Source organism: Oryctolagus cuniculus, chromosome 1 (assembly GCF_051225735.1).
Source record: "Oryctolagus cuniculus isolate XC-2025 breed Fujian yellow rabbit chromosome 1, ASM5122573v1, whole genome shotgun sequence".
NCBI classification, from domain to species: Eukaryota; Metazoa; Chordata; class Mammalia; order Lagomorpha; family Leporidae; genus Oryctolagus; species Oryctolagus cuniculus.
Genome location: NC_142867.1, coordinates 184204745 through 184229884, shown reverse-complemented (window position 1 = coordinate 184229884; position 25140 = coordinate 184204745). Strand labels below are relative to the sequence as shown.

At 36.6% G+C, this 25140-nt stretch overlaps 1 protein-coding gene across 4 annotated transcripts in view; it reads right to left on the bottom strand.

Moving 5' to 3' along the window:
- FOCAD (focadhesin) overlaps window positions 1-25140 on the bottom strand; it is a 381374-nt gene that overhangs the window by 33049 nt on the left and 323185 nt on the right. For all 4 annotated transcript variants that reach the window (XM_002708074.6, XM_017340978.4, XM_017340982.4 and 1 more), the window contains 9 exons: window positions 23966-24204; window positions 20772-20861; window positions 12701-12848; window positions 10705-10824; window positions 9150-9272; window positions 8627-8704; window positions 7835-7906; window positions 6172-6274; window positions 4221-4301 (listed from right to left, as the gene is read on the bottom strand). In XM_002708074.6, coding sequence (XP_002708120.1) covers window positions 4221-4301; window positions 6172-6274; window positions 7835-7906; window positions 8627-8704; window positions 9150-9272; window positions 10705-10824; window positions 12701-12848; window positions 20772-20861; window positions 23966-24204 — 1054 coding nt within the window. The remainder of the gene's footprint in view (window positions 1-4220; window positions 4302-6171; window positions 6275-7834; window positions 7907-8626; window positions 8705-9149; window positions 9273-10704; window positions 10825-12700; window positions 12849-20771; window positions 20862-23965; window positions 24205-25140) is intronic.

Genomic DNA, 25140 nt, shown 5'->3' with positions numbered 1-25140 from the left:
TAGAAAGAAACTGGATGACTTAATTTGAAAAATAAGCAATGCTTTGAACAGTAAATACATACAAAAACATTCATTCATTACTTCTGGCAATGAAATGCAAATCAAAGCAGTATTAAGGTATCACTTTATACCTGATTAGTTTTTATTGTGGCATTTATTGGTTTGCTTTATAATATGATATTTAACTAGAAGGAGCTTATTCTTTGTTTTACTTCCTAAGTACTGTGACATAAAGTGACTCATAGTTTTTATAAAAACTATGTTTAAAAGATTAAACTATTTTCTCAATTTCATAGAAACAACTGAAGCCCCAAGACTTAACACAGCTTGCTAAAAGTTACCTAGCAGCAAGAAGTGAAAGTGGGTGACAAAGCCAGGCAATCTGAATTCTGAGCTGCCCATCTCTGTGATATACTGTTTTGTATATCCTCTGAAGATTGACATATTGAAAACTAGTATAATCCTTTGGAAGAGCAACAAGGACATGTCAACCCTATAAATACCAAATTCACAGATTCTTAAATACTAACGAATAGCTGAGAATACATCCTAAGGAAAGCTTAAGCAGAAAAGAGAGCTATGGGATTAATGTTGTTCACTATAATGGAAATTTTTTAAATGGCCAATCATGGAATGATTAGATCAATTGATTCAATGACTTGGCAAGATAATCCAGTCATTTAAAATAATACATGGTGGAAATACAAGCAAAATAGGAAATGCCTATAACATTAATTAAAAAAATACAAAGTATATGTATATTTGGAAATGTGTAAAAATTGTATGTGCATAAAAGTAATATCCAAAAATGGTAATAGTTATAAAAAATCATGGGGTAACTGGTAGCTTTTTTCTAAGCAAATATTTATATTATGCTCACACAAAAAAATAGAAATCAAACCCACCAAAAATATATCCTATTAAGAAATGCTCAGAAAGCAATGCATTAGAATTTTTTTTAAAAGTGTTGAATGGTGATTGTATCCACTTACATGGAGGGTAATTAAATTGTTAAGAATCAGAAAAAATATGTTTTTTTAATAACACATAAACACATACATATACACACACTCCAGAAGGGTATATATTAGAATATCTATAGTAGCTATCTCTAAGTGGTAATATTATATAGGCTTATTTAACATAGGACAATTTCTCATATCAGTTATTCTATGCTCAGATTTCAATAATTCTGTTCCTTTGGGTAGCCTCCTTTTCCCCTGTTATATCTCATGCTACACCCATCTATACCATGTACACACTCCTAGTGTTTATACAAACAGATCACTGACCAAAGAACAAGGAAATCAAGAAGGAAATGTCATTCCTAATCACTCTATTATATGGATTTAAATGTACTTTCCTGTATAATATTGTTTACTATGAGAAATACAAGCTTAGAAAATATCAATCACATTCTTCAGCAACAGTATGATAGCAAAAATAATCTTATTATGTACAAATTATCACTTGTATTAAGCATGTGAAATGCTTTAAATGTTCTATAAAAGAATTAAATAATATTTTGTTGAAATCTGAACATGACATGAGCTTGATCAACCACAAAGAACAGAAACCAGGAAAAAAGAGATGGGCAGAACAGAAACAAGAATAGTTAAGAGACAAAAATCAGAGAAACTTTAAGAGAAAAAATAATTCCATGATATTAGAAATTAGATTATTAGTACATATTTTAAGTCTAACATGGTCAAGAAATGTCCATAGAAATACATAACAATGATGACAAAGGCTTAAACAACAATACATTTGATAGAAGAAGACAGCCCTATCAGGAAAAAAGAGAGTGCAGCATATTATAGCAAAGAAACCAAGTTGTGTTTAAAACTATGAACTGACTTCTTTAAAAACTAATGTAGGCCTATATAAAGTCAATGGATGCTACAGACATCTTCTATGTTCTATCACATGAGTACTAATGTGAGTTTTCAAAGTTTTTAAATCCCTAAGCATCAGAAAGCAAATAGAGTCATCACCCCTAATCTGATTGGGTAAAATTGAGATCACCATGCCCAATCTCTTCCTGGCATAAGTGTGGATCAGAAATACCTATTACATTTTTTCCTCCAGAGAGTTGTTAATACTAAAAGTAACACATAAGGGAGTGAGATCATGCCATCCCTAAAGTTTTCTGTCTTCTGCCTATCACAAGCATGATTTTCATTCTCGAAACCACAAAAGTTCACCAAGGTTGTCATCCTTCCTATCAGCAGCCCCACTGGGCTCTCGTGAGTGACATCCAGACATTTAAACTCAAAAGCTGCTTCAGAAGGGAGTTATTAAAATTCAAATGAGCTGAGCATATTGAAGAAGAAAACACTTGTTTGCATGCACACCTCCGCATTTGGTCATCCCATTTAGTCCCACAGAGCAGGGTCTGGTTTTGTTTTTGTAAATGGGCTTCGGAGGCGGAGGTCAGCCTCCCACGGCCCCCACTCCTCTGGGGTCATCATTAGTAATGGGTAAGGCTGAATAGATTTTCCTCTGAATCTAGTCAGCAAACCTGACAAGAAGGCAGCCCTCTCCCACAACCTGAAAATGCCAAAAATCTGATTGGTGATATGGCATTTTTAATACCTCATCTATTTTACAATAGTTTTCATCAAGAAGCATGTAATACTGCTTCTGGTTCCACCTGAGTTTTTTAGTCTTCAGGAAAACATTTCCTGTTGTGCCATGACTGTGTAATTATTAAAATGTTACAATTAAGCAAGAAGTCTCAAAAGACTCACAGGAAATTAATTTCTGCTGAGAAATATGGATCTGGAAAGACATAATGACATTTTATTTACTAGACAAAGAAAAAAAGTTTATGCTACATTTAACCTTAAGTGTTTTTATTTTTTCATGAAAAATTCCACGTTATTATCATTTAAAATTTTTATAATAATGATGAGCAACCTAATGAAAAACAGAACAAAATATATATTTCTAGCATTATTATTATAGGCATGGCAATTTTGAATGCTCATTTAGTAAGAATTCAATTTCTTAAAAATTAAAAAAAACCTTGATTATGACACTTAGGTCAAGTAGACTTATTTTTACCAATATAGACAAACTTTTTAACTGTGTACTACATGTGAAATATGTCTATAAATAAAACTACAACATTGACATAACTATATATCAACCTTTACTGAGGATAAGTGATAAGTGAAAGCAAATAATGCTAACTCACAATCCTAGAGTAATGGCACATATTCTAGAAGTCAGCTACAAAAGAAATTTATTTCCAAGTATAAAAGGAGTTCATAATCTGAAAGCTCTAGGGATTACTGTACCCAGTGGGAGAACAGATGACACGACCTTTAACTTCCCTTCCTATGGTAACATTCTTTTCTTCCAGGACCTTCATTAATCAAGCTGCTTCCTTCAGATTTCCTCTAGCTTTTCATTATAATTTGTTTAAAAAAAATTTTTTCCTAAAATTAGGTAAGTCTTGTTACAACGGAGCCGCCGGTATTATCCTGACTGACTTCACCAACCAAGGAAGAACAAAATCAGCAAATATCAAGGAAAGAATATTACAGGAATGAATCTGGTTCCTGAGTCATGATATGCTCAGTTGTAATCCTTTTTTCCCTCACAACTCTGAAAGGTGTATGTGTATCATGAAAGGGCATTTATTCAATAACTTGCACTGCACTGTTCTGGCTCCAGTTAAAAGCAAAAGGCACTCAATCTCTGTCTTCAAACTGCTTGTGTTCTAATGTGGGTAGCAGAAACACAAAGGGACAAATATGTGCAAAGAAAAGGAACACAAACCAAAAACAGAAACTTGAGACACAGTGATTCCAACAATGCAGAATGATCATACCATGTGCAGGGAGAAGATCCACTTCCAAGATGGATCCTCGATTACAAACTGCACCCAGGTGTGTTTTCATTTAGATCACACTCCCTTGAAATTGACAGGGAAAGTAATGTGCACTCACACAGCTAAAATGGTCAGACGGAAGAGTAAGGCTTTCATACAGCCACCCAAGATCGAGAGAGTGCTTCCAAGAGACTACACAGCGAGTGTTTATGTACCTATAGTTAGCTTCCTGCTCATCTCTATGGAAAGACAGTTGAGCAGAATAAAATACTCTCCTCTTCCAATTTGCTGTTTGTTTAATTCTACAGAGTAATGTCTGGGACACAGGAAATTATTTAACATGCAGAAAGAATAAAGAAATTAAAGAAAGGTGCTCACTTGCCTTTTTTCCCTCCTGTAACGAAGAAGCCAATTGCTGCTCTAATAAAACTGCTTTCAGGCAAATAGCTATAGTCCGTAGGAACTGTGGAGATAGAAAACAATCAAATTAACCAGTGAACTTGGCAGGACTAATGAAGGGAAGATAATGATCTCATTCTGCCATATCAACCTAGAGACAAAGCGGAGATGTTTATGCCATTAATCTCAGCACAACACTCTGTGGCTGCAACTAATTCTATTAGATTAAGTGACTGGCCTTGAAGTAATCACTTAAGCAATGCAAGCAAATCTAAAATGGTGGCAAACCTAGTAGAAGCTGAAAAAATCAGAGGATGAATACTTGAGAAAGTAGCTAAGAAAATCCTTTCCACATTGTCACATCAATGAGTCCCGATCCAGTGACCTCCTCAGGGTCAGTAAGGAGTCTGCTGGGCTTCTAGGCTGAGACCACTGTTCCAGTGGGCACCTCAGGACAAAATGAATCAGATATTTGAACCATGGAAATTCGACAACCAATTTTAATAGCATCAGTCTCTTACCTAAGGCAGAGACCTCTAAGTGACCAACATGTGCTAATAGCCAGATGTGGTTGCTGACCTGGAACGGTGAAGCAGTGACATTTATGCCAGCTGAGTCCTGAGAGTCTCCTAAATCCTTTTCCTCCCAGGCCTCCATAATTGTTTCATGAGATTTTTTTTTTAACTGCAATAAATGGCTCAATTGGAAAATTCCATCAGGAACAAATAGCTGTACTTTTCCAGACAAACAATCATTTTGTTCAGAAGAATCTGGGTGTAAGATGAGTCAATACTAGCTGATTTGAGTACATGTGGACCAAAGCAAGTAACTCATAATATAAGAATTAAAACCTATTTAAAAGAGAAAAGGCCTGACAGAAATATGATATCTTACCAGGACATCATGAAAGTCTTGCCCTTCAAAGCTAGCATTACCAAGAATTTCCAATGAGTAAGTTTTTTTTTTCTTCTTTTTCACATTTTAAGATGACAACGAGCAGCAGTCTTAAAGTTCACTATGCTGAGAAGGCTATGGGTCAATGTTGTATTTCTATAACTACAGAGTGACGGAAAGCAAGAGGAACACTGATCACAGTGTCCACATTGGTGGTAATGCTGTCAATAGATCTCTGTCAGTAGATATGTGAGGCCAGGCTTCAGAGGAATCTTTGGTACTTGAATCTCTCTGGCCTGCACCCAGGATAGCCTGTGGGTCAAAATTCTATAAAGAGCAAGGAGCAGATGCATCATCTACAAGTGATGCTTTCCTCAGAAAATCTGTAAGTACAAATATAAATGAAGTATGTGAGAACTGCAATTTTTAAATGGCTTTTATCAAAAATCTAGAAATAGAAAAGGCTTTGCTATATTAAAACCTGGCATTTCAGGTTTAAGGTCAAGGAAGTACATACCTCTAAACTTTCTTATCCCATAATTTTTTCAAAATCAGGGACCAGAAAAACTCTAGCCATAAATAAACAGACATTTAATTAAACATTCTACCATTACATCTAGTAAAAAAAATTTTTTAAGTCTGTACCAAGCTTTAAGGGCCTCATTCCTAGTTTCTGGGTTTGTCATTAAACTAACTCTGTACGTAAGTCATGAAATTTTTCTGAGCCTCAGGTTCTTCATTGTAAAATATGGGGCCTAACCTGAATGACTAAACTATCTTCTCAGATATGCAGAGAAGAGGACGGAATGAACATAGATTTTGGAGGTCAACAGATCTGTGTTTAAGCCACATGTCCACCACTTACTGCCATATGAGTCTGGTGGGTCAGAAAGCGACCCCACACCCCATTTCCTTCAGATGTAAAATAGAGATGGTAATATCCAACTCTTGGGGTTATTGTTAACGATCTTAACAAAGTGTGGAGCCCTGTGATAGCAATTCCTCCTTCCAGCTCCAGTGTTCAGGGACTTTAATCTTACCAGAGGTTCTACTTTGATTTGATGACAGTGTAGACAGATGAAGGTGTCCTAGAAGCCAAACTGCATTTGACTGAAGACCAATCACCCCAGAGACACTAATGACCTATAGAAGAAAATATAACAGTTCAATGAGGCGCTGTGATCCAAGTTCCATTCAATGAACAAGAAAGTCCCTGGTATTTTATAAAGTAACAAGAAGTTCTATGACAAACTAGTATCATGTGCCTAGTACATTATACTTGGGTCATACAGGAACTCAACTAGTGTTTTCCAAATGAGCCCACAATCAATCACTCATGGCAGAAATTACTCAGTTTTCTCAGGCTTAATGGAATCAGATTTGTCTCCAAGTAATTCTCAAAAAATTGTAAAAGACAGGTATTCGGCACAGTGGTTTTAAGCGCCTAGGCTGGAGTCCTGCCTCCTGATTATATGCACTTTGGGAGGGAGCAGGTGATGGTGCAAGTGTTTCAGTCCCTGACACCCATGTGGGAGACCCAGACTGAGTTCCTGGTTCCTGTCTTCAGCTTGGCACAGTTTTGGCTGTTGCAGTGTGGCAGTCATTTGAGGGAGTAAACCAGAGAATGAACTCTTCTCTCTCTCTCCATTTGTTTATCTTCCCCCACTCCCACCTCATTCTGTGTGTGTGTGTCTGCCTTTCAAATAAAATAAAAACAAATTTTAAAAAGTGGTAAAAGAAAATTCAAAAAGTAGAAAAGAGTAACTATCCTCATACCTCTTTTCTACTTAAGACTAAGATGTTTCAAAAACAGAAGGAGATATTTTTTTCCTCTTTCAATAATGTTCTGTTAACGCTTCATGATTAATAATAAGCACTTTTATTTACTTAGTTGAGAGGCAGAGAGACTGAGAGAACATGTACCAATCTGCTGGTTCACTTCTCAGATACTCACAAAGGTCAGGGCTGAAGCCAGGAGCTGAAAATTCTATCCAGGTCTCCCACTTGGGTTGCAAGAAACCAATTAGTTGAGCACTCAAGATTGCTTTAGGGTATGCATTAGGAGAATGCTTGGGTAGGGAGCTAGAGCCAGGAATTTAATTCAGGCACTCAGATGTGGAATGCAGATGTCTTGGCCAAAGACTTAACAGTCAGGCTAAAGATCTACCCCAGGAAAAATTTTATAAACAATGATTTTTATTTATAGATTTTTTTCCTCCAAGTTATATCAACTTAAGTTTTAGTAAAATTGTTATTTGGAGAATATTCATATGCATACATGCAAAATAGTTTCTCCTATCCAGAAACTTGTATGCTTTAAAAAGCATAAGTTACTAAAACTGTTTCATATTGTATTATAATCTGCTACATTTTATAAGAATGAGAAAAGCATCCTGAGGATTCTACCTGGACATCTATCTTTCCCCTTGACAGCTTCCACTTCTCCTTGTCCTGAGGGCCTGACATTCCTTGCACAGTCAGGCTTTAATATTTAAGGGAAAAAAAAAAAAAAAACACCACCTCACGTTAATTCAAAAACTCTTTCCTTGTTGCAAGGCAGTGCAGTTTGTCTATGAATACATGAATAGCCAGCAACTTCTGCATTTTCCAGGTAACACACCTTTGTATCATGTAACAGAATGAAATACAACACAGGGGGAATATCTGTGTCCTCACCCAAGGATTTTAAATTCTTCTTCTCACCTGAGTTAAGGTTCTAATGACTTCATTAAGTCTGCCTTGAAAATGAGAGGTCTGTATGGCTTCTGATTTCAGCTGAAACAAGAAGAAAAAATATATCACCCACACCACTAAAAGAGTAAACGATTATAATTCCAGTACATGAGGTATTCATCTTCTAAGCTTTGGAATTATTCATCATTGGTCCTTACATTTCAAATACAAAGGTTGTGAGCTCCTCAGCGGCAAGACTCATGCTTTATCTATTATAGATTCCCTAGCACCTGCTCTGTGTGGTGTGTTATGTAGTAGCCACTCAATAAACTCTTACTGTAGGAACAAGAAGTTTCTTCAGAATTACTCAAAAAACATACACATTTACTTCCACTGGGAAAGTATTTCGAAGTGCAAAAAATTAAATAGCTATGAGCTTAAACATTACAGATGCAAAATAGAGTTTTCTGGGACTGACTTTTGAAATCTCTTATCATTCAATCACTGTTCTAAGACAGGAAAACTTGTGGAAAGAACTTAGGTTAAAAAGGTTTAATCACTACAAACCAAAAAAAATGAGCAAATTTCTATATAAAAAATATTGGCTAAGAGCAATTTTTTTATTCACCAAAGCTTTGAAAAGTACAATATTACTATATAACATGTAATATTAATATTCTGTGGTGGTAATTGTGAGTACATATATTTCTGTCTTTAGCATATTGACATATTGATTATTCTTCTGCAACAGTGATGAACAGTGATGGGCACATTTAGATTTCTTCCCCTCAATAGATAGATGCCCCCTTTTAGTTTTTTTACCTGCATCACTTCCCCTTCAGAGCCCACCAAGGCAACCATGCCATGAAGAGCTGCCAAACAAAGCATTGTGGGAGTGCCCTGAAAACAAAGCCAGAAAATGTCAAGAGAGCTTTGGGTTTGGATTCTGTAAAACCTATGCCAGCGTAGATAGTTAAATGATCAAAATTGTACTAAATGTATAGGGTCAACATAATCTACACAATTAAACCAAAAGTGAGAGCAGACTGAAATAAAGTAACAAAATAAGGTTGTTAGATCATTAGTGGTTTCTTGTTTTTATTTTTCAAAAAATGAAATGCTATTTTAATGTTAAAATACTGATGAAACGACCAGTTTTTAAAAAACCATCATGTTTGACAAATGCCGTATTTGTAAGGGATTAAAATTATGCATCCCTTACATTTGAAATTGCCTGTTCTTTTACTATTAAGCTATATACTTTAGTAGACCCTAGAAATGGTTCACTAAGGTAGTTCTTATCTTATATAAGGATATAAAACAGCATATAGGAGGTGACTTTTACCTCTGATAGAACAGTTCTGATCCAGGTAGGGAGCAGTTTGCTGCCTAAATCTTCAGCTTTTCCATGTCCACAAACAGACAAACCATGAACTATGTTTCCTAACGCCAGGGCAAAACCTGAAGTCTGGTATAAATGAATAAAAACAAGGGGATGAGAAGAAGAAAAAAAGGACACAGATTAGGAATGTTTATATTTAACAACATAAGCAAGTCCAAGGGCTCTTTTTCCTACTGACAATTTCCATTTGTCATCTGAAAATCAGATTTCCAGATTTTTTTTTTTTTTTAAATCTAGACACTGGTTTGCAACAGACACTGCAGAGGCTAACTTCAAGGAACTCAGCTACAGTGAGTAGTTTATTTTCAGAAAATCATAATGTACTATACTGAATCTTACTTCAAATGACACAAATACTCAACACGGTCAGGGTGAAAACACCATGGTTGACCACAAAAGGTCAATCAACCGCTAAACAAGAAGAGAAAATATCAAAAGGAGCAAAGCATATGAAAACTTGTGTGTTTTGGTTTTGTAAAATTTATTTGGAATATAAGTGAGCAAGCAAATACGTATAAAACAGCAATACAATTCTAAGCTTAAAAGTAATGAATTCTGCAATAATCCACTATGACCAATATTAACACTTTGGAGAAACATTTAAAAATATCCCAAAGGAAAAAATTCTATAGCAAATGTAATTAAAGGGCATTTTTCATTCAATTTTTATTGTAGCAAAAGATACATAAAATTTATCATCTTCATCATGAATACTACTTCAGCAGCATTAAGCACATGCATTTTATCATGCAACTATCACCACTATTCATCTCCAGAACTGTTTTCATCCCTCCAAATTGAAACTTCATACTCACTAACCAGTACCTCCTCATTCTTCCCTCCCCCCAGGCCCTGAAGATCACCCTTCAACTTTCTGTCTCTATGAACCTGACTCCTGTAAGTAATTCATACATGTGGAAATTTTCATATCATTTTTTGGGATTGGTTTATTTCACTTAGCATAGTGCTTTCAATATTCATCTATGTTGTAGCACATTTCAGAATTTCCTTCCTTTTTAAGGTTCAATAATAATCCTGTGGGAGTATTTTAATGGGATTTAATTATAGATATTTAAATTTTTCTATATATATTCAGTTCTGAGCAGAGATATTCAGATTTGAATTTCCTGAAGTTTGAGTTTGATTCCTCTATGTGTTCAGATCTTTACAAATTTTTTGCCAAGTCTTACTTCAACTCTTTCATTTCTTAGCCATATATTTAAAGATTTTATAAACATAGAGCAATATCTGGAAAAACAGACAAGTCTATCTATGCTCTCAGACAAAGAAAAAGAAATGCTCACAGAAGGAGACAAGGGATAAGGAGAGAATACATCACTGACTTTTGGCTATGGTTGTGAGAGAAGTGAATAGTTAGAAGTTCCATAGCTATAGTCATGAAACATAGCTCAGTACGGTCTAATTCAATGAAATGAAAGGCGGGTGTTAGCAGCATCATGAGACCCACGAGAGGAATAATCAGGGCATGCATCCCAACCTGCTGGCTGTTCTGTACCAACAGTTGCAGCTTGTTCATAATCTCTTCAGCCTCTTCAGCTTCAATAATTCCTGCACTGAACGCTGATGTGCACACACAGCTAAGGGTGTAGGCAAGGACCTGAGAAAAAAATATGGCAGAAAAATGCTTCTTCATGGGTCAAAATAAAAGAATGAGGCTTATGTCCCACAAATATTCTGCCTAACTTTTCCCCAGAAAGTGAACTGGAGCTGGATACATTTCTCGCAGTCTGAGTGCTGTTTTGCTGCCTAACTCACATGGTTATATTTCATGACAAGGTCATGATGGGAACCACTATCTGTACTTTACAGATAAGGACTCTGAGGCTCAACATCACACAGCTAGCGAGAGACAGAAGTGGCATTCAAACTCTGCTCTGCAGACTCTACTGACCACCTCATGACAGAACACAGCACCTATCAAGCACAGATAGAAGCAGATTTTCATCTCCAGGGCATGCTACTAATTGCCTGACACTCCCATCCAAGGCCAAACAAAAGAGGAAATTCAAAGAGAAGTAGAAGAACGTAACTGGAAAAGGCATGTGGCTTTTGGAGTCACATAAATTGTGTAAATTAGGGGTACTACTCTTATTTTATGGTACTGGTCTGAGAACTTAATAGATTAATAGAACTTAATGAATAGATTACTGAACAAATTAATCAATAAATAAAATATAAATTAAAAAGAATGTTGGGACCAGAGTCCACTCTCAGGTCTGTGTCCCACATTGACTTTTTACTAAGTAACTTTGGATCAATCAATCTACTTGAGTCTCAATTTTTGCAGATCAAGGTCAATCACTCCCTCCCTGCCAATCTCACATTTTCATGCTAAGACCTCTCCTACAAGGATGTTTTTCAGACAAGGTGGAGAATTAAACTCCTAGTGCTGTTGACACAGCATGAAAAAATCTAAGTGATTTTTAAGGTAGAAGCTGGATAATAAAACACTGGAGGGAAGAAACTAAATTTCTTGCTTAGGGCCTTATCTGTCAAAACATCAAGGCAGAAGGATGTATCAGTTCAAAAAAAAAAAAAAGTTTGTTTCATTTATTAATCAAATTGCTCCTTGGTTGCAAGATTTTCTCCTTTGGCTTCAAAAATATGTTCTTTTACATCATGCTCTACACCACTTTAAAAATGGAAATTTAGTGCATGTCTTAGAACAAAACTTCAACCCTCTGTGCCCCAGAGAAATTCACCAATTCAATAAGTGCTATTGCTGAAAGCAGAGGAGCAGAGCAGGGAAACACAGTGGCCATTATGTACTCATCAATAGCTCATGGGCAGGCTGGGATAAAACAGAATCTGCTCTAATGAGAAGGAGAATCTGGCCAGGCCAGAAGGTCATGCCCTGCTCTTCCCAAAGAAAATCACAGCACAGAGCAGCTTCACCTGGGTACAGAGACAGGCATGGCACATCTAACATGGTCTATCCAAACATGGTTGACACACATGGACTGTGTCAGGCAAACTCCAATTCTGCATATTTTTCTGCTAAAATGTAAAAATATCTTCACTGAGTATGATAAAGGGAATTTCCTCAATAATTTTTCATGCTAGCTGACATTTTATAAAATCAAATGCTTTTTGATCTCACAGTTTCTTAAACTTATTCCTGGCCATTTTTAAATGTTACATTTGGTGTGAGCACAATTCTAAAAATCTCCATTTAACCTTCTTCCCACAATCACAGCTCTTCCTAGAAATTGCCTTCTAGGACTTAGGACTTTTTAGTCACTAAAGGCTATTATCTTATACTCCACATTTAAGTCTAAGTTGACTCACATAGCCAAACAATTTGAAAATCTCGCGATCTGATAGAGGATGTTTGCCACTCAGATTTTCTCCTTATCGCAGTTGAAACTGAGAAAGAATGTAATTTACAGAGTTACCAAAATAGGAGAGGCAGAAAATAAACAGCATTAAGAAATGGCAGCAAGGGGAAAAAAAATGGAACCTCAATGTCCTACCTCTTGAAATGTTCTGCTCTGGCTCCCACTGTCATCCAGGTGTGCAGACAGCTTCCGAAGTGAGGCTGCAACATGCACTCGGGACTCCGTTTGATTGCTGTGGCTCATGAGGGACAGAACCAGTCCAACTCCTAGTATGCAGCCCGTGCTTCGACATCAAAGAAGATGAGGTGTTAGGACCACAAGAAATCCACGTAACTGCTCTTCATTTACAGTGGAAGTTTACGGGGCTCTGAAACCCGAGACTGAAAGGGCAGGATCTGCCTCAGCACTCATGACAGGTTTACCCAGCTCTCCCCTCCAAAGGAAATCTCTGTATCACACAGGTATCGATGGCCCACATCAGTGCTGTGTACTCAGTGGACAAGAGTGAAAATGTGAGATAGTTTGTCTTAAACTTGGTGGTGACAACAGGAGAATACGGAGACCAGCCCTATTTCCGCCCTTACTGAAGGGCTCTGTGGAATACACTGTGACTAAGGAGAAAAAAGACTAAATTTCAGAATATGAGCTGAGACATCTGACTAACAACGCAAGGCATGACTAGGAAGTACTGCGTTCGCTTCATGTTTCCTAGTCAACTTCACCAAGTGGAATTTCTGTCTTAAAGAAACTGTGTATTCGTCTGTGCACAATGACATTAATCCCCCTCTCCCCTCTGATCCCTCAGAGTAACACTGGGTCAGAAGAGAAAATGGACAAATGACAGGCTTGTCAAAAGTTACCCCATGTGACAATTCAATTGGAATCTGAGGCTTTGTGCCCCAATTCTCCCACAAGAATTTTTTTTAAAAAGCAATTGCTCTCTTAGAAAACTTTAAGTTAGTATGATTAGATAATACAGCTTATGGTAATTTTTTTAAACTTTTTAAAAACAGTGTTTGTCATCATGGTTGCTTTCAAACTGCATAAATTCTCGAGGTTTTCACAAATCATCCTCGTTCCAGTTTGGCTCGCCTCTCACCATGATATCTGCTGCTTAAGAACATATTCCAGGGCATATCTCTCACAGCTTATTTCAATGCTTGCATGTTATGTCATTTTGCTCTTAAACAGTATCCACTGCTTGGCTGACATCAAGAACCCTCCCAGCATTTTAAGAACATGTTAGGTGCTTCTGTCAACACCTCTGTGTGAACGGAGCATCCATATCTGCTAAGAGATTTCCAGCAGCACATGGCCAGGACAAGGAGATTTTGATGCTCAGCCTTCTGTTCCATCTGCCAATCCCAGGGTCCCTCTCAGTACTCTGCATAATGTCATGATGGGAGGCCTCCAAGAAAGCAATGTATCAGGTTGGCATTGTGGCATAGCAGGTAAAGCAGCCACCTGTGCCACTGGCATCCCATACGGGCACCAATTAACATCCTGCTGCTCCACTTCTGATCCAACTCCATGTTAATGTGCCTAGGAAAGCAGTGGAAGACAGCCAAGTCCTGTGTACCTGCACCCATGTGGGAGACTGGTGGAAGCTCCTGGCTCTTGGCTTTGGACCAGATAGCAGTCCAGCCCTGGCCGTTAAGGCCATTTGGGGAGTCAACCAGCATATGTAAGATCTCTTTCTCTGTAAACTCCGCCTTTCAAATAAATAATTAAAAGAAAGCAAAGTATCTTAGGTTAGGCGTGTTTTTCCAGTTTTTATTGCAAAAGAATCTGGAACTGGAAAAATATTTTGTAAAGAAGCTACTTGCAATAATAATCCATCATTAGTTAGGCAAAACTGCTGTTAAAACTTAAGCTCAGCTAACATGCAATTCCAACTAGTTAAGTCACTATCACCTGAAAACTGCATGCTTTTAAGACAAATCACTGATTTGAAAGAGGGAAAGGCCACTCTTGATAAGAATACATCTAAAGATTTCATTTATCATTTAGAATATACAGGAATGTTTTCTTAGCTATCTTTCTATATTGCTGCATACAAAAATTTGACATAATTAGACCAAAGATATAACTAGACAACAGCTGATGAATACTTTGACAAGTATGAGTATTTCCTCTGACTACTGAACTGCTATATATCCTTTTTATATAGTCAGAGTCAGAGTTAGAGAGAGAAGGAGAGGCAGAGAGAGAGAGAGAGAGAGAGAGAGAGAGATTGAAAGGTTTTCCATCTACTGGTTCACTCCCCAGTTGGCTGCAATAGCCAGAGCTGTGCCGATCCAAAGCCAGGACCCAGGAGTTTCTTCTAGGTCTCCCACATGGGTGCAGAGGCCCAAGCAGTTGGGCCATCTTCTACTGCTTTCCCAGGCCATAGCTGAGAGCTGGATTGGAAGTGGAGCAGCTGAGACTTGAACCGGCACCCACATGGGATGCTGGCACTGCAGGCAGCGGCTTAACCCACTACGCCACAGTGCCGGTCCTGCTATATATCCTTAGGATTCCAAATGTTATTTCCTCCACGACACCTTCCCTGGCCTAGCAGAAAACCTCTCTAATATTCAACTACACTAACTTACTTCATACTATTTTAAAATTCAGATAAGGATTATCTGAATATTACTTATAAATAGTATAATTATAATAATAGTATTACTACTTATAAATAGTATACTACTTATAAATTCAGATAAGGATTATTTGGGGGTTCATTTCTTTCCTAGCCACAGGCTCCACAAGGGTGGACAGCTTTCTGTTTCTTACTCACCATAACATTGTGCCACCTAGCACACTGCTTAATACATAGACAGGCATTCAATCAATATTTATTTATTTTTAAAGGTTTATTAATTTATTTATTTGAAAGAGAGAGGTAGAGACAGAGACAGAGACAGAGAGAGAGAGAGAAAGAGATCTTCCATCTGCTGGTTCACTCCCCAAATGGCTGCAACAGCCGGAGTTGAGCCAATCTGAAGCTAGGAGCCAGGAGCTTCTCCCAGGTCTCACACATGGGTGCAGGGGCCCACGGACTTGGGCCATCCTCTACTGCTTTCCCAGGCTATAGTAGAGAGCTCGGTGGGAAGTGGAGCAGCCAGGGCTTGAACTGGTGCCCATATGGGATGCAAGGGTTGCAGGCGGGGCTTTAACTCACTGCACCACAGGGCCGGCCCCAATCAATATTTATTGAATGCTGAAAAACTGATCAAATTAATAATATTTTAAAATTTATGTGAAAGGCAGGGAGAGAGAGAACACTCCCATCTACTGATTCACTCCCAATATGCCCACAATGGCACATACTGGGCTGGATCAAAGATGAGAGCCAAATGGGAACTCAATCCAGTTCTCCAATATGAGTGACAGGGATCCAAGTATTCCAGCCATCATCTACTGCCTGCCAGTGTATTAGCAGGAAGCTGGAGTCAAGAGCCAGAAATGGAACTTGAACCCAGGCACTCTGACATGGGACTCAGGCATCTTAATTTGTATCTTAATTGCTAAGCTAAAGTCCACCCTTACATGACAAGTATTAAGAAAGTCTAAAGTGGAGAGAAAAATCTACAGGGGAAGAAAGATTTAACTCATAGGCTTAGTTAGAGGCAAAATTTATAAGCAGTAAAATTCACTGAATGTATCACTCAAGGATCAATCAAGAAAACTCAATTTCTGGTTTTTGCCAGACTAATTTAAGAAAGAGAGATGCTAATAATTAAATGGAAAATGTCATTCACTCATACACAGTAAATTTTACAATAATCACATATCATTAAAACTAAAAGTGACACACATACACACATAAGGGGAGAGAGAGGGAGAGAGGGAAAGAGGGGGAGAGTGGGGGAGAGAGAGAGAGAGAAAGAGAGAGAGAGAGAGAGAAATGCTGAGTTCCGTGGGAAAAGATTCCTTCCAAAGCTCACTCAAATAAATATTAAGGTTCATCTCTCTCCAGTAGAAAAAGTCCAAGTCTTGTTTTCTAGGTTCTCCTGGGAACAACAACAACAACAACAAAAGAGCCTATCAACTAGACTGAAGCTCTTCCTTTATCATCACAGGATATATAAAGAGAGGTCTAGAAAAATATATCCCAGTTTCTAGTTCACACCTGTCTAAAAATTATCACTGTTTTATTATTATTATTAGGCATGGCTATGATTCACTAATGATTCTATACATCATTATGATGGTAATAATTTGCTATTGTAATATTAAGAATACAAAACTGAACTATTTATATACAAATACCAATATAAATATCTTAGAATGTATCATCTACTGTCTTTCTAAGTTTCCTTCTGTTTTGTCTTGATTGTCCAGTATACACCAAGAAGGTAGTCTTAAAGCTTTATTCCTGATGGCCAATTCTTCTATTGGTCATCAATTCTTTTATCAAATTTATTTTTGTCCAAAGTCTTAAAGATCCCCCAGGCGCTTTGTTCAGCACTGCCACACAGTTACTTCACTCTAGCTTCTCTTAAGTCTTCCAGCTCTACACCAAGGATAGCTCAGGCAGAGGTAATTTTCAGATCTTTCTATCCAATGAAAACAAAAAGAAGTTAAGTGTTGGTGTTTCAGACAGATGGCATAAAAACAATTGATAATATCAGATATACAATTATGCTTTTTAAGTGTCATCATAAATTTTATACTGGAGTGCTAACTGGAAATAAACAAAATTTGAATTTTGGAATTTTGTAACTGATCATCAGAGTTCTTATATTGAAACATCACCAGCAAAAACAAATCCTGATACTTAAAAACTATGTAATTCTGATGTGTGTTGCTATATCAACTGAGATAGCATGATAATTTTTCCTAACATTAACCAGAGATGAATCTGAATTCCCTGGCTTATTGTAGGCAATCCTTCAGATTAAGAGCAAGGCCATCTAATAATTAGTTCTAATAACAGTTAACATTTGTATAGCGCATTGCCCTTTACAAAGCGCTATACAAATGTTATCATGTTTGGAAAAGCTCAATAGTAATTAAGCAAAGCTCAAGTCTGTGATGGATAGCGTGACTACAGTTAGGGCTGTGAGGATTGCAATGGCACAACAAAATACCACTAGATGGCAGCAAAACATCAATTATGTGCCCACAAACACCAGCCCACCCAGGTGCTCAGTCCTCTCAGCAGGGACAAGCCCACTGAATCAGGGAAACGTGAGGAATCTGCTCTGGGTGAATTCTATCACTTGAGGTAACATACCCCCAGATCTATTAGCCACCTCCTTGTAACACTTCGAGTACTTAAGTGAGGACTTCCCTAGACTCCTGCAGTATCATTAGACTAGGGTATACTTTACACCATGAGCCAGCCATTCTGGCCTCAGCCAAGTTAAAAAGCAGAAAATAAGGGCCAATGGTGTGGTATAGTGGGTGATGCCACCATCTGCAGTGCCAGCATGCTATATGGGCGCTGGCTTGTGTTCCAGCTTTCAATCCAGCTCCCTGCTAATGTGCCTCTCTGTGTCCTCTCTGTAACTCTGCCTTTCAAATAATTACAGAATCTTTGTAAAAAACCTTTTTTTTTTTAAATAGAGGATAATGCATGCCAGAAAAAAATAAACAACAAACATAATAGGTCAGGCATTAAATTGCTTCCTTTCTCCTATTGAAATGTGTTCATTATACTGTACTGGACAAAAAAGAAAAGTGGCCTTGCAGTGAGATGACCTAGCACTGACACTTATTAAGCCTTTGACCATGAACAAGTCTCCTGAGATTCACTTTCTTTATCTGTAAACCAAAGTGATGATGATTCCTGTTTTAGTATCGTATTTAGGTTATGATTAGAATTTAATTACAAGAGAAACAGATGCAGAAATGTTTAGCTGGGTATGTGACTACTGGATAATTACTAGTTGAATCTAAAACCACAGACAGAACTATAGTAGTCACCCCTTATAAACACAGGATACATTTTAAATCATTTCGCATCCCCTGCAATGGATGCCTGAACCCAAAGACAATATTCATAAATACTCTGCTTTATCCTGTATATACATATCTGTGATAGTTTAATCAGTATATAAGACTCAGAGAACAATAACTCAAAACAGATCAATTATAAGATTATACTGTAATAAAATAGACACTACTGTCATATTTGGGGCCATTATTAAATAAAATAAGAATTATTTGAACACAGTTGATCTGATCATCAGGATGGCTACTAAGTGACAAATGAGGAGGTAGAATATATAGTGTGGATACACTGGACAAAGGGATGATTCCTGTCCCAGGTGGGATAGTTCAAGATTGCTTCACACTACTTAGAAAGCTATGCAATTTAAACTTTATGAGTTGTTTATTTCTGGAATTCTCCATTTAATATTTTTTGGACCATGATAAACTATAGGCAACTAAAACTAAGGAAAGTGAAACCACAGGTAAGGGGGGATTACTGTACATAAGGACTGATAACCACAAAACATTAGGAATGACAAAATACTGAATCTCAGTAAACTGTAGAAATAATAGCAGTTGGATGAGGGCAGAGGAAAAGCTTCTTGAAGGACCCAAGCTTTTAACAGGGATCTAATAGACAAGCAAGTTTTCACTAAATGGACAGGAAAGTTCTGAGTGCCCTATTCTACTTTGCTCTGCAGAACTAGTTCCCTTTCCAGTCTACTCTACCTTTTCCCAAATATAGATATTCATTAAGAAGGAGAGACTCAAAAAAGAAGGTAAAATGAATAGAATCTTATTAACAAAGAAAAATGGATTTTAGAATTAATTAATTAGAATTAATATTCTTAGACATTCAAAGCTTTTGTGTACATAAACACTCATATGGTGGACAATGCAGTCCTTCCTATATTCAAACACGTTCCTGCAAACTAATGGAGATGACACATGAAAGTCATTCTTGATTATTCAAACTGGCTGAAAGTCTGCAGCATCTTACACTTTTTTTATCTTCATAACATGCTGAGAAACAGCTTTGATGAACATCTTTGAGGGAAACAGAAGGCAGGAGGAAGAAAAGACAGACAAACATGCAGCAGGGGAGAGAAATTTCTTATTTCTTGGTTATAAAAGGCAACAACATTAAACTCTTTCTTTTGCCGAATTCAAATCAAATTATTATGTCAGTTGTTTAAATTGTTTCTTGATAAAGTAGGCAAGTGTCTACGGCCTGTCAAATCCTAGCTTGCATCTGAAAGAAGATTCTGTAATTTTCACTTACTACATGGACATTTCACTTTGCTTAAGATGAAACCCTTTATCCTTGCAGCTACCTCTACCTTTTAATTTATTCTTTTCTTGGTCTAACAGGCTAGATGATATGGATGTAGCTTTAGATCTTAAGTTCCTAATGGTCATTGATTTAACTCATATTTGAACAGTGCCCAAAATAGCAAAAGGTAAATGAGTTAATAAACTAGAGATTAGTGCTTATAATCTGTTGTGTTTCCTGGTAACAATGAACTGCAGAGAATTCAAAGTTGAGGTTCCAAAATATTTGGAAGTCCAACAAGTTACAATGTAGGTCCTCACTGGTGTCAATATTTCTGAAAGCTTAACAAAAACATACACATTGACCCACACAGGTCACATAGACTGAAATGTTAAAGTCTCTTTCAACAAGTATGTTTAACACTCTTTTTTGATATATTATTTCCTGATTAGTTCTTTTTCCTTTTGATACCTTTCAATACTAGAGTGAGAAAATAAATTTTGAGATATCTAATTTAATATACAAAATTTTAAGAAACATCAGTTGTGTAAGGGGACAAAAGATATATTAAGGCTGAGAACCCCTGATATAACAATGTTTGTTTCTATTTTGCTTCCCTAGTCAATGAATGTTACAAGGAAACACAAAACATCATTCAAAAGCTCTCTTAGCCCAATCAAATTCAAACAGTTTCAACAGACCATTAAAAAGGTTAAGTCATGCATCCAGGTCCCCAAATACATGCCTTACATGATAAGTACGAAACAAAACTAAAGTCTTATATAAAGGAAGAAGCCACAATGGGATACTTGTTGCTTTGTATTTAAACAAACTTACTGAAACACAGTTTTCAGAACAATGAAGTTTTGGTTTCTTGATTATTATGAAAATCTGGCAAAGGTATTCAAGATCAAGCATTACCAATATCTCACCACAGCATTCAAATTTTCTGGCATAGCAGGAACCAATCTCTAAGTATCTGTTAGAATGGAAATGGAAACAACATACTTGTATTCAAGACTAGTGTCAAAGCAGCAGTTTTCCAGGGCATCTAAAGACTTCATCAGAAGAAGATTCATCTGTTGGCCAGATACATCACTGGATAAAGATAAAGGTAGAAAATGAATTATTTAAATTCATTTAACTATATGAAATACTTAAAAACAAAATTTTGTTCTCAATACTTTACTTGAAATGCCAGCATCTCTTTTATTTTAAAAAGGAATAATATTGATGATCTCCATATGCTTATTTCACAGAGAAAACTGGGTCAGAGAAATTATTCAATAATTGGGTTTCTGCACAACAACCCTACAGTAATAATAAACTGTACAATTCCTACTTTTGACTTTTCAACATATTTTAATTTTAAATCACTGAAAAATAAAAGCCAAAGTAACAATTCCAAATAAATATTTCTAAGAATGCTAATGATTTTATTCCAAATATTTAATAACTAATTAAGCTGACATCAGCTTAATTATTTATTGATTAATTAATAATCATCCCAAACCTCTCTTGCACTGTCACTTCTGATTTCACATCTCAATTCAGAGGTCATAAGCTCTTTTCTTTTTTTACATTTTTTTAAAAGGGGAAATGAACCCTAGCTGTATATTCTACTTTTATACAGTACTTGATGTGGGTTTTGTAACTGGCTTGATGAGAACCAGGATGGCAGAGTTGTGGGCTTCATTGCTGGCCCTTGATTACTAAGGTGTCCTCACACCTCAGCTCCCAGGCTGCTGCATCGGATCGGATCCATTTGGTGGACTGTAGTTCCAAGAATGCCAACCAGGCAGCCAGCTCTTTAAATAATGTCTTCCAAACCATGACTACAGTGACTTCCCCCACGGTGAAGAATTATATTTTGCAATGAGAGAAACATACACGCACACGCACAGGAAAACACATACACACAGATTTAATGAAGTCTTAATAAAGTTGTTCTGTGGAGGAAAATACACTCAAATATCTTAAATACTAAAAAGAGCATACTTGCATCCTCTGGAGGTTATGGCACACATGAGAAGCTTTGAAATAATGTACTTTTCAGAAGAGATTTTACTTGGCACTTAAATTCAGGAGACATTTTCATAAATTTTAGCAAAAAAAAAAATACAGGATTGACAGTCCTAATTCTCTACTACAAAGGAATTTTTTACTTTCTTAGAATGAATGTCTTGTACCTAAGTGGTCTTTTGGGGTCACTTATTTGATGTCACTAATCATCAGAGTCAAACACCCTTAAAATACTTACCTATATCTTAGAAAAAAAGAGAAACTTTTCCTAAAAATGCCATTATCTGGTGACACTGTCATTATTTAGTAAAACATTTACGTTTCAGATACCTCTGTTCCAAGAAACTGGGGAGGTGGTAGCCATGACTAAATATACTAGTGACTACAGTATTAATATATGGGTCCTAAGGAGGCAGAAGATGCTATCAAATACAGGAACATTAGGGCAAAGTTAACATTTGCAGTTACTCTAGGGATGCTCAGTTATGGGAAGAGTTCCTTGGCGTTTTTGCCCAGGGATTTCCACGAGTACAAAGTCAAGTAGATAAACAGAGGTGAAAGGCAATCTAGAAACCAGTAACAAGTGTTCTGGGGGAATGTCAAAAGTTTCTCCAGGTAAAATGATTAAATTAACTGCAAATGCATTCTTGTCGGCCCTAAAACCAGCATCCCATCCTAAGTTAATGAATAAAGGAGCCAGAGACAGGATAGGGGGAAATGAGTTGCCTAGAATCAAATTGCCACAGCTCATTTTTAGTTGCAAAATATGTTGCTTGAAAAGATACTGACGAAAGAGCATGAACACAGATGGTGAAGAGAATGCCATTTGTGGCATAGTAGCAAAGGGGAAAAATCAATTTCAAGTTTTAAGTCTTTAAAAATATTTTAAACTCGGTTATATACATACATAAGATATGTAAAGTCAGGTGATATGCAAAGGGCAAGTTTTTGTTTATGTCCAGAATCAGGCTTGTAGGTATTGGTGCTGGAGAATACAGCAAAAAAATTAGTATTCTGCACATAGTTCAGTGGTGATGGCAGTGACTAAGCCAATCATCCCAACCATCTGACAGATGTGTTCAAGAGCTGAGAATGATCATCTGAAATACAGTATTTCCCCAGATCAATAGCAATTCTCACAAAAGTTTCACATAGTGGTATTTGTGCCAAACTATGCAAGTTACAAATATAAACTTAACCACTAGCTGCAAGATGAAATCTAAATATAGCACATCAGCCAGTTTATCCATACCAATATAAGTTCTTGCCCTTGCACAACTAATTTCTGAAAACCATAGAAGTTTAAGGACATCTAACATCACAGCAGGATGTCTCTCTCTCCTATCCTATTCCCAGTGCTGGAACACTAGGCTAAGTTCCAAGTCATTGGCATCAAAATATTCATGACAACCAAATATTCATGTTGAATCACTCTGTAATCAATCTGGATATATAAAATTCTAAGATTTCTTATAACATAAAGAATAAATAGTATGAACAACAAAACTAAAATAGATTAGTGCTAAGCAAACATTTTGAATAAGTGGAATTTTCCACCTGAGTCTTTGATATTCCATTACCTTCATTCAAAGGTAAAGCTAGCAGCTCAAAACTGAGCAAACAGAAAAAAGAACACAGTATAATATGCAAAGATTAAGACTATTTAAAGATTATAAAAAATATAGGAAGGGCACAGGATAAAAACATTATTTAAAGCTGAGTACACATAGTTCTCATGTAATTCAGGGTTCCCTAACATTCCTTAGGCACAAGGGATACCCAAATTGTTTCATAAGATTTTACATTGATATCAATAAAGATCATCAATTAATTGTATCCCATATGAGCCATAAAAAAGGTTTTCCTGACTTATAGCACGTAAGATTAGGCTTCTGCTGATGCATATTACACAGACAAACCTGGGGCTTTCAACAGAGCATGAGGTGATTTTCAAGTGACTAATAATCACTTTAATACTAACAGACTTTAAAATACATTAATATCTATAAAATGGCATTCAAGAAAGATAAATTCAACCATAAAGGATCAAGCTTCCCACCCCAAAAAGTTTAGCAACCACATATTGCTTAGGTACAGCATTTAGGTATATGTGTATATGAGTTCAAAACCTTTGCTTAAATCACAAAGAAGAAAAGCAGGTATGTTCCAATAAATTGTACCTGAGTTTCTCCTCACACAGGCGAGAAAGAAACATCCCCAAAGCAAGGCCCATATGGATTTGCACGGCTTGAGACTCATCAGCACTTGGTTTCCCAGGTAACCTGGCAGTCAGCATGTTCAGGATTTCCTCAACCTTCTCTTTGCAAGAGATAATGAAAACTGGCACAAGGAGAGACAAAGCCGTGGCGGCAGCAGAACGGGCAATGGCACTAGCTGTGTTTTCACCAGAATAAGATTTCTAGAACAAGCCAAAGAAAGAAAACAGGGGTTAGCTCTTTGTTTAAAACATGAAGGAAGCCTAACTACCAGAAAAGCATATCACATAATATAAGTTTGTCTTGTATTCACCCATGCCAACCAAAAAATAAAAATAAGTTTTTCAAAATCCAAGTGTGTTTGTCTTATTTTCACTCAACAACTTTCTACTAAATAACTAATAATGTCCTTTTAAATTTGGCAGAAAAACAAAATGTTAAGTTTATTCTGCTTCAAGGTCATGAATTCTTTCACTATAAATATGGCCTGAAACAATTTCAGTGTTTTTAAAAGCCACATGGATGTGTGTGTGTGTGTGTGTGTGTATATGGAAGAACTCAATAGCAAAGCTATCTGAGTTTGGATAAACCATGAAGCCACATTTTAAATGTTCAGAAAGCTAAGCGTTTTCCCCAGGGTAAAAAAAAAAAAAAATGAGGAGGGCAGAGTTTTAAGTTTTCATGTGGAGAAGTAAGTGTAAGTTTAGCATAGGGATCCATTGGCATGTCTCCCAAAGATTTTGGTGGGAACACTTCCCAGTAGTTGGATTATTTCCTACAGAGAGTTAATTCCTTTTAATTAAAAAGGAAGTTGAAATCCTAAAAGCCTCTGGTTACAAAGCAATAACCAGCTATTCAAAATGAAATGGAGAGCACTATATGCTCCTTCCTATATGTAATTATGTGAAAAGAAATAAGTAACAGCCCTAACAAAGTGACAGAGCAACTGAATACGAAAAGCTTCAACAAGAATCCCACGTTCGAAAGCTCAACTGATATCACATACATTTATAAATATATTTCAAATGTGGAAGATAGCCCATTTATCATTTCTATTATCTATTTTTGATTTTCAGAGACATCATAGTCAGTATTGTCTCCTTCATCAGAAAACATTAAAATGTATTTTTTAATTCTAT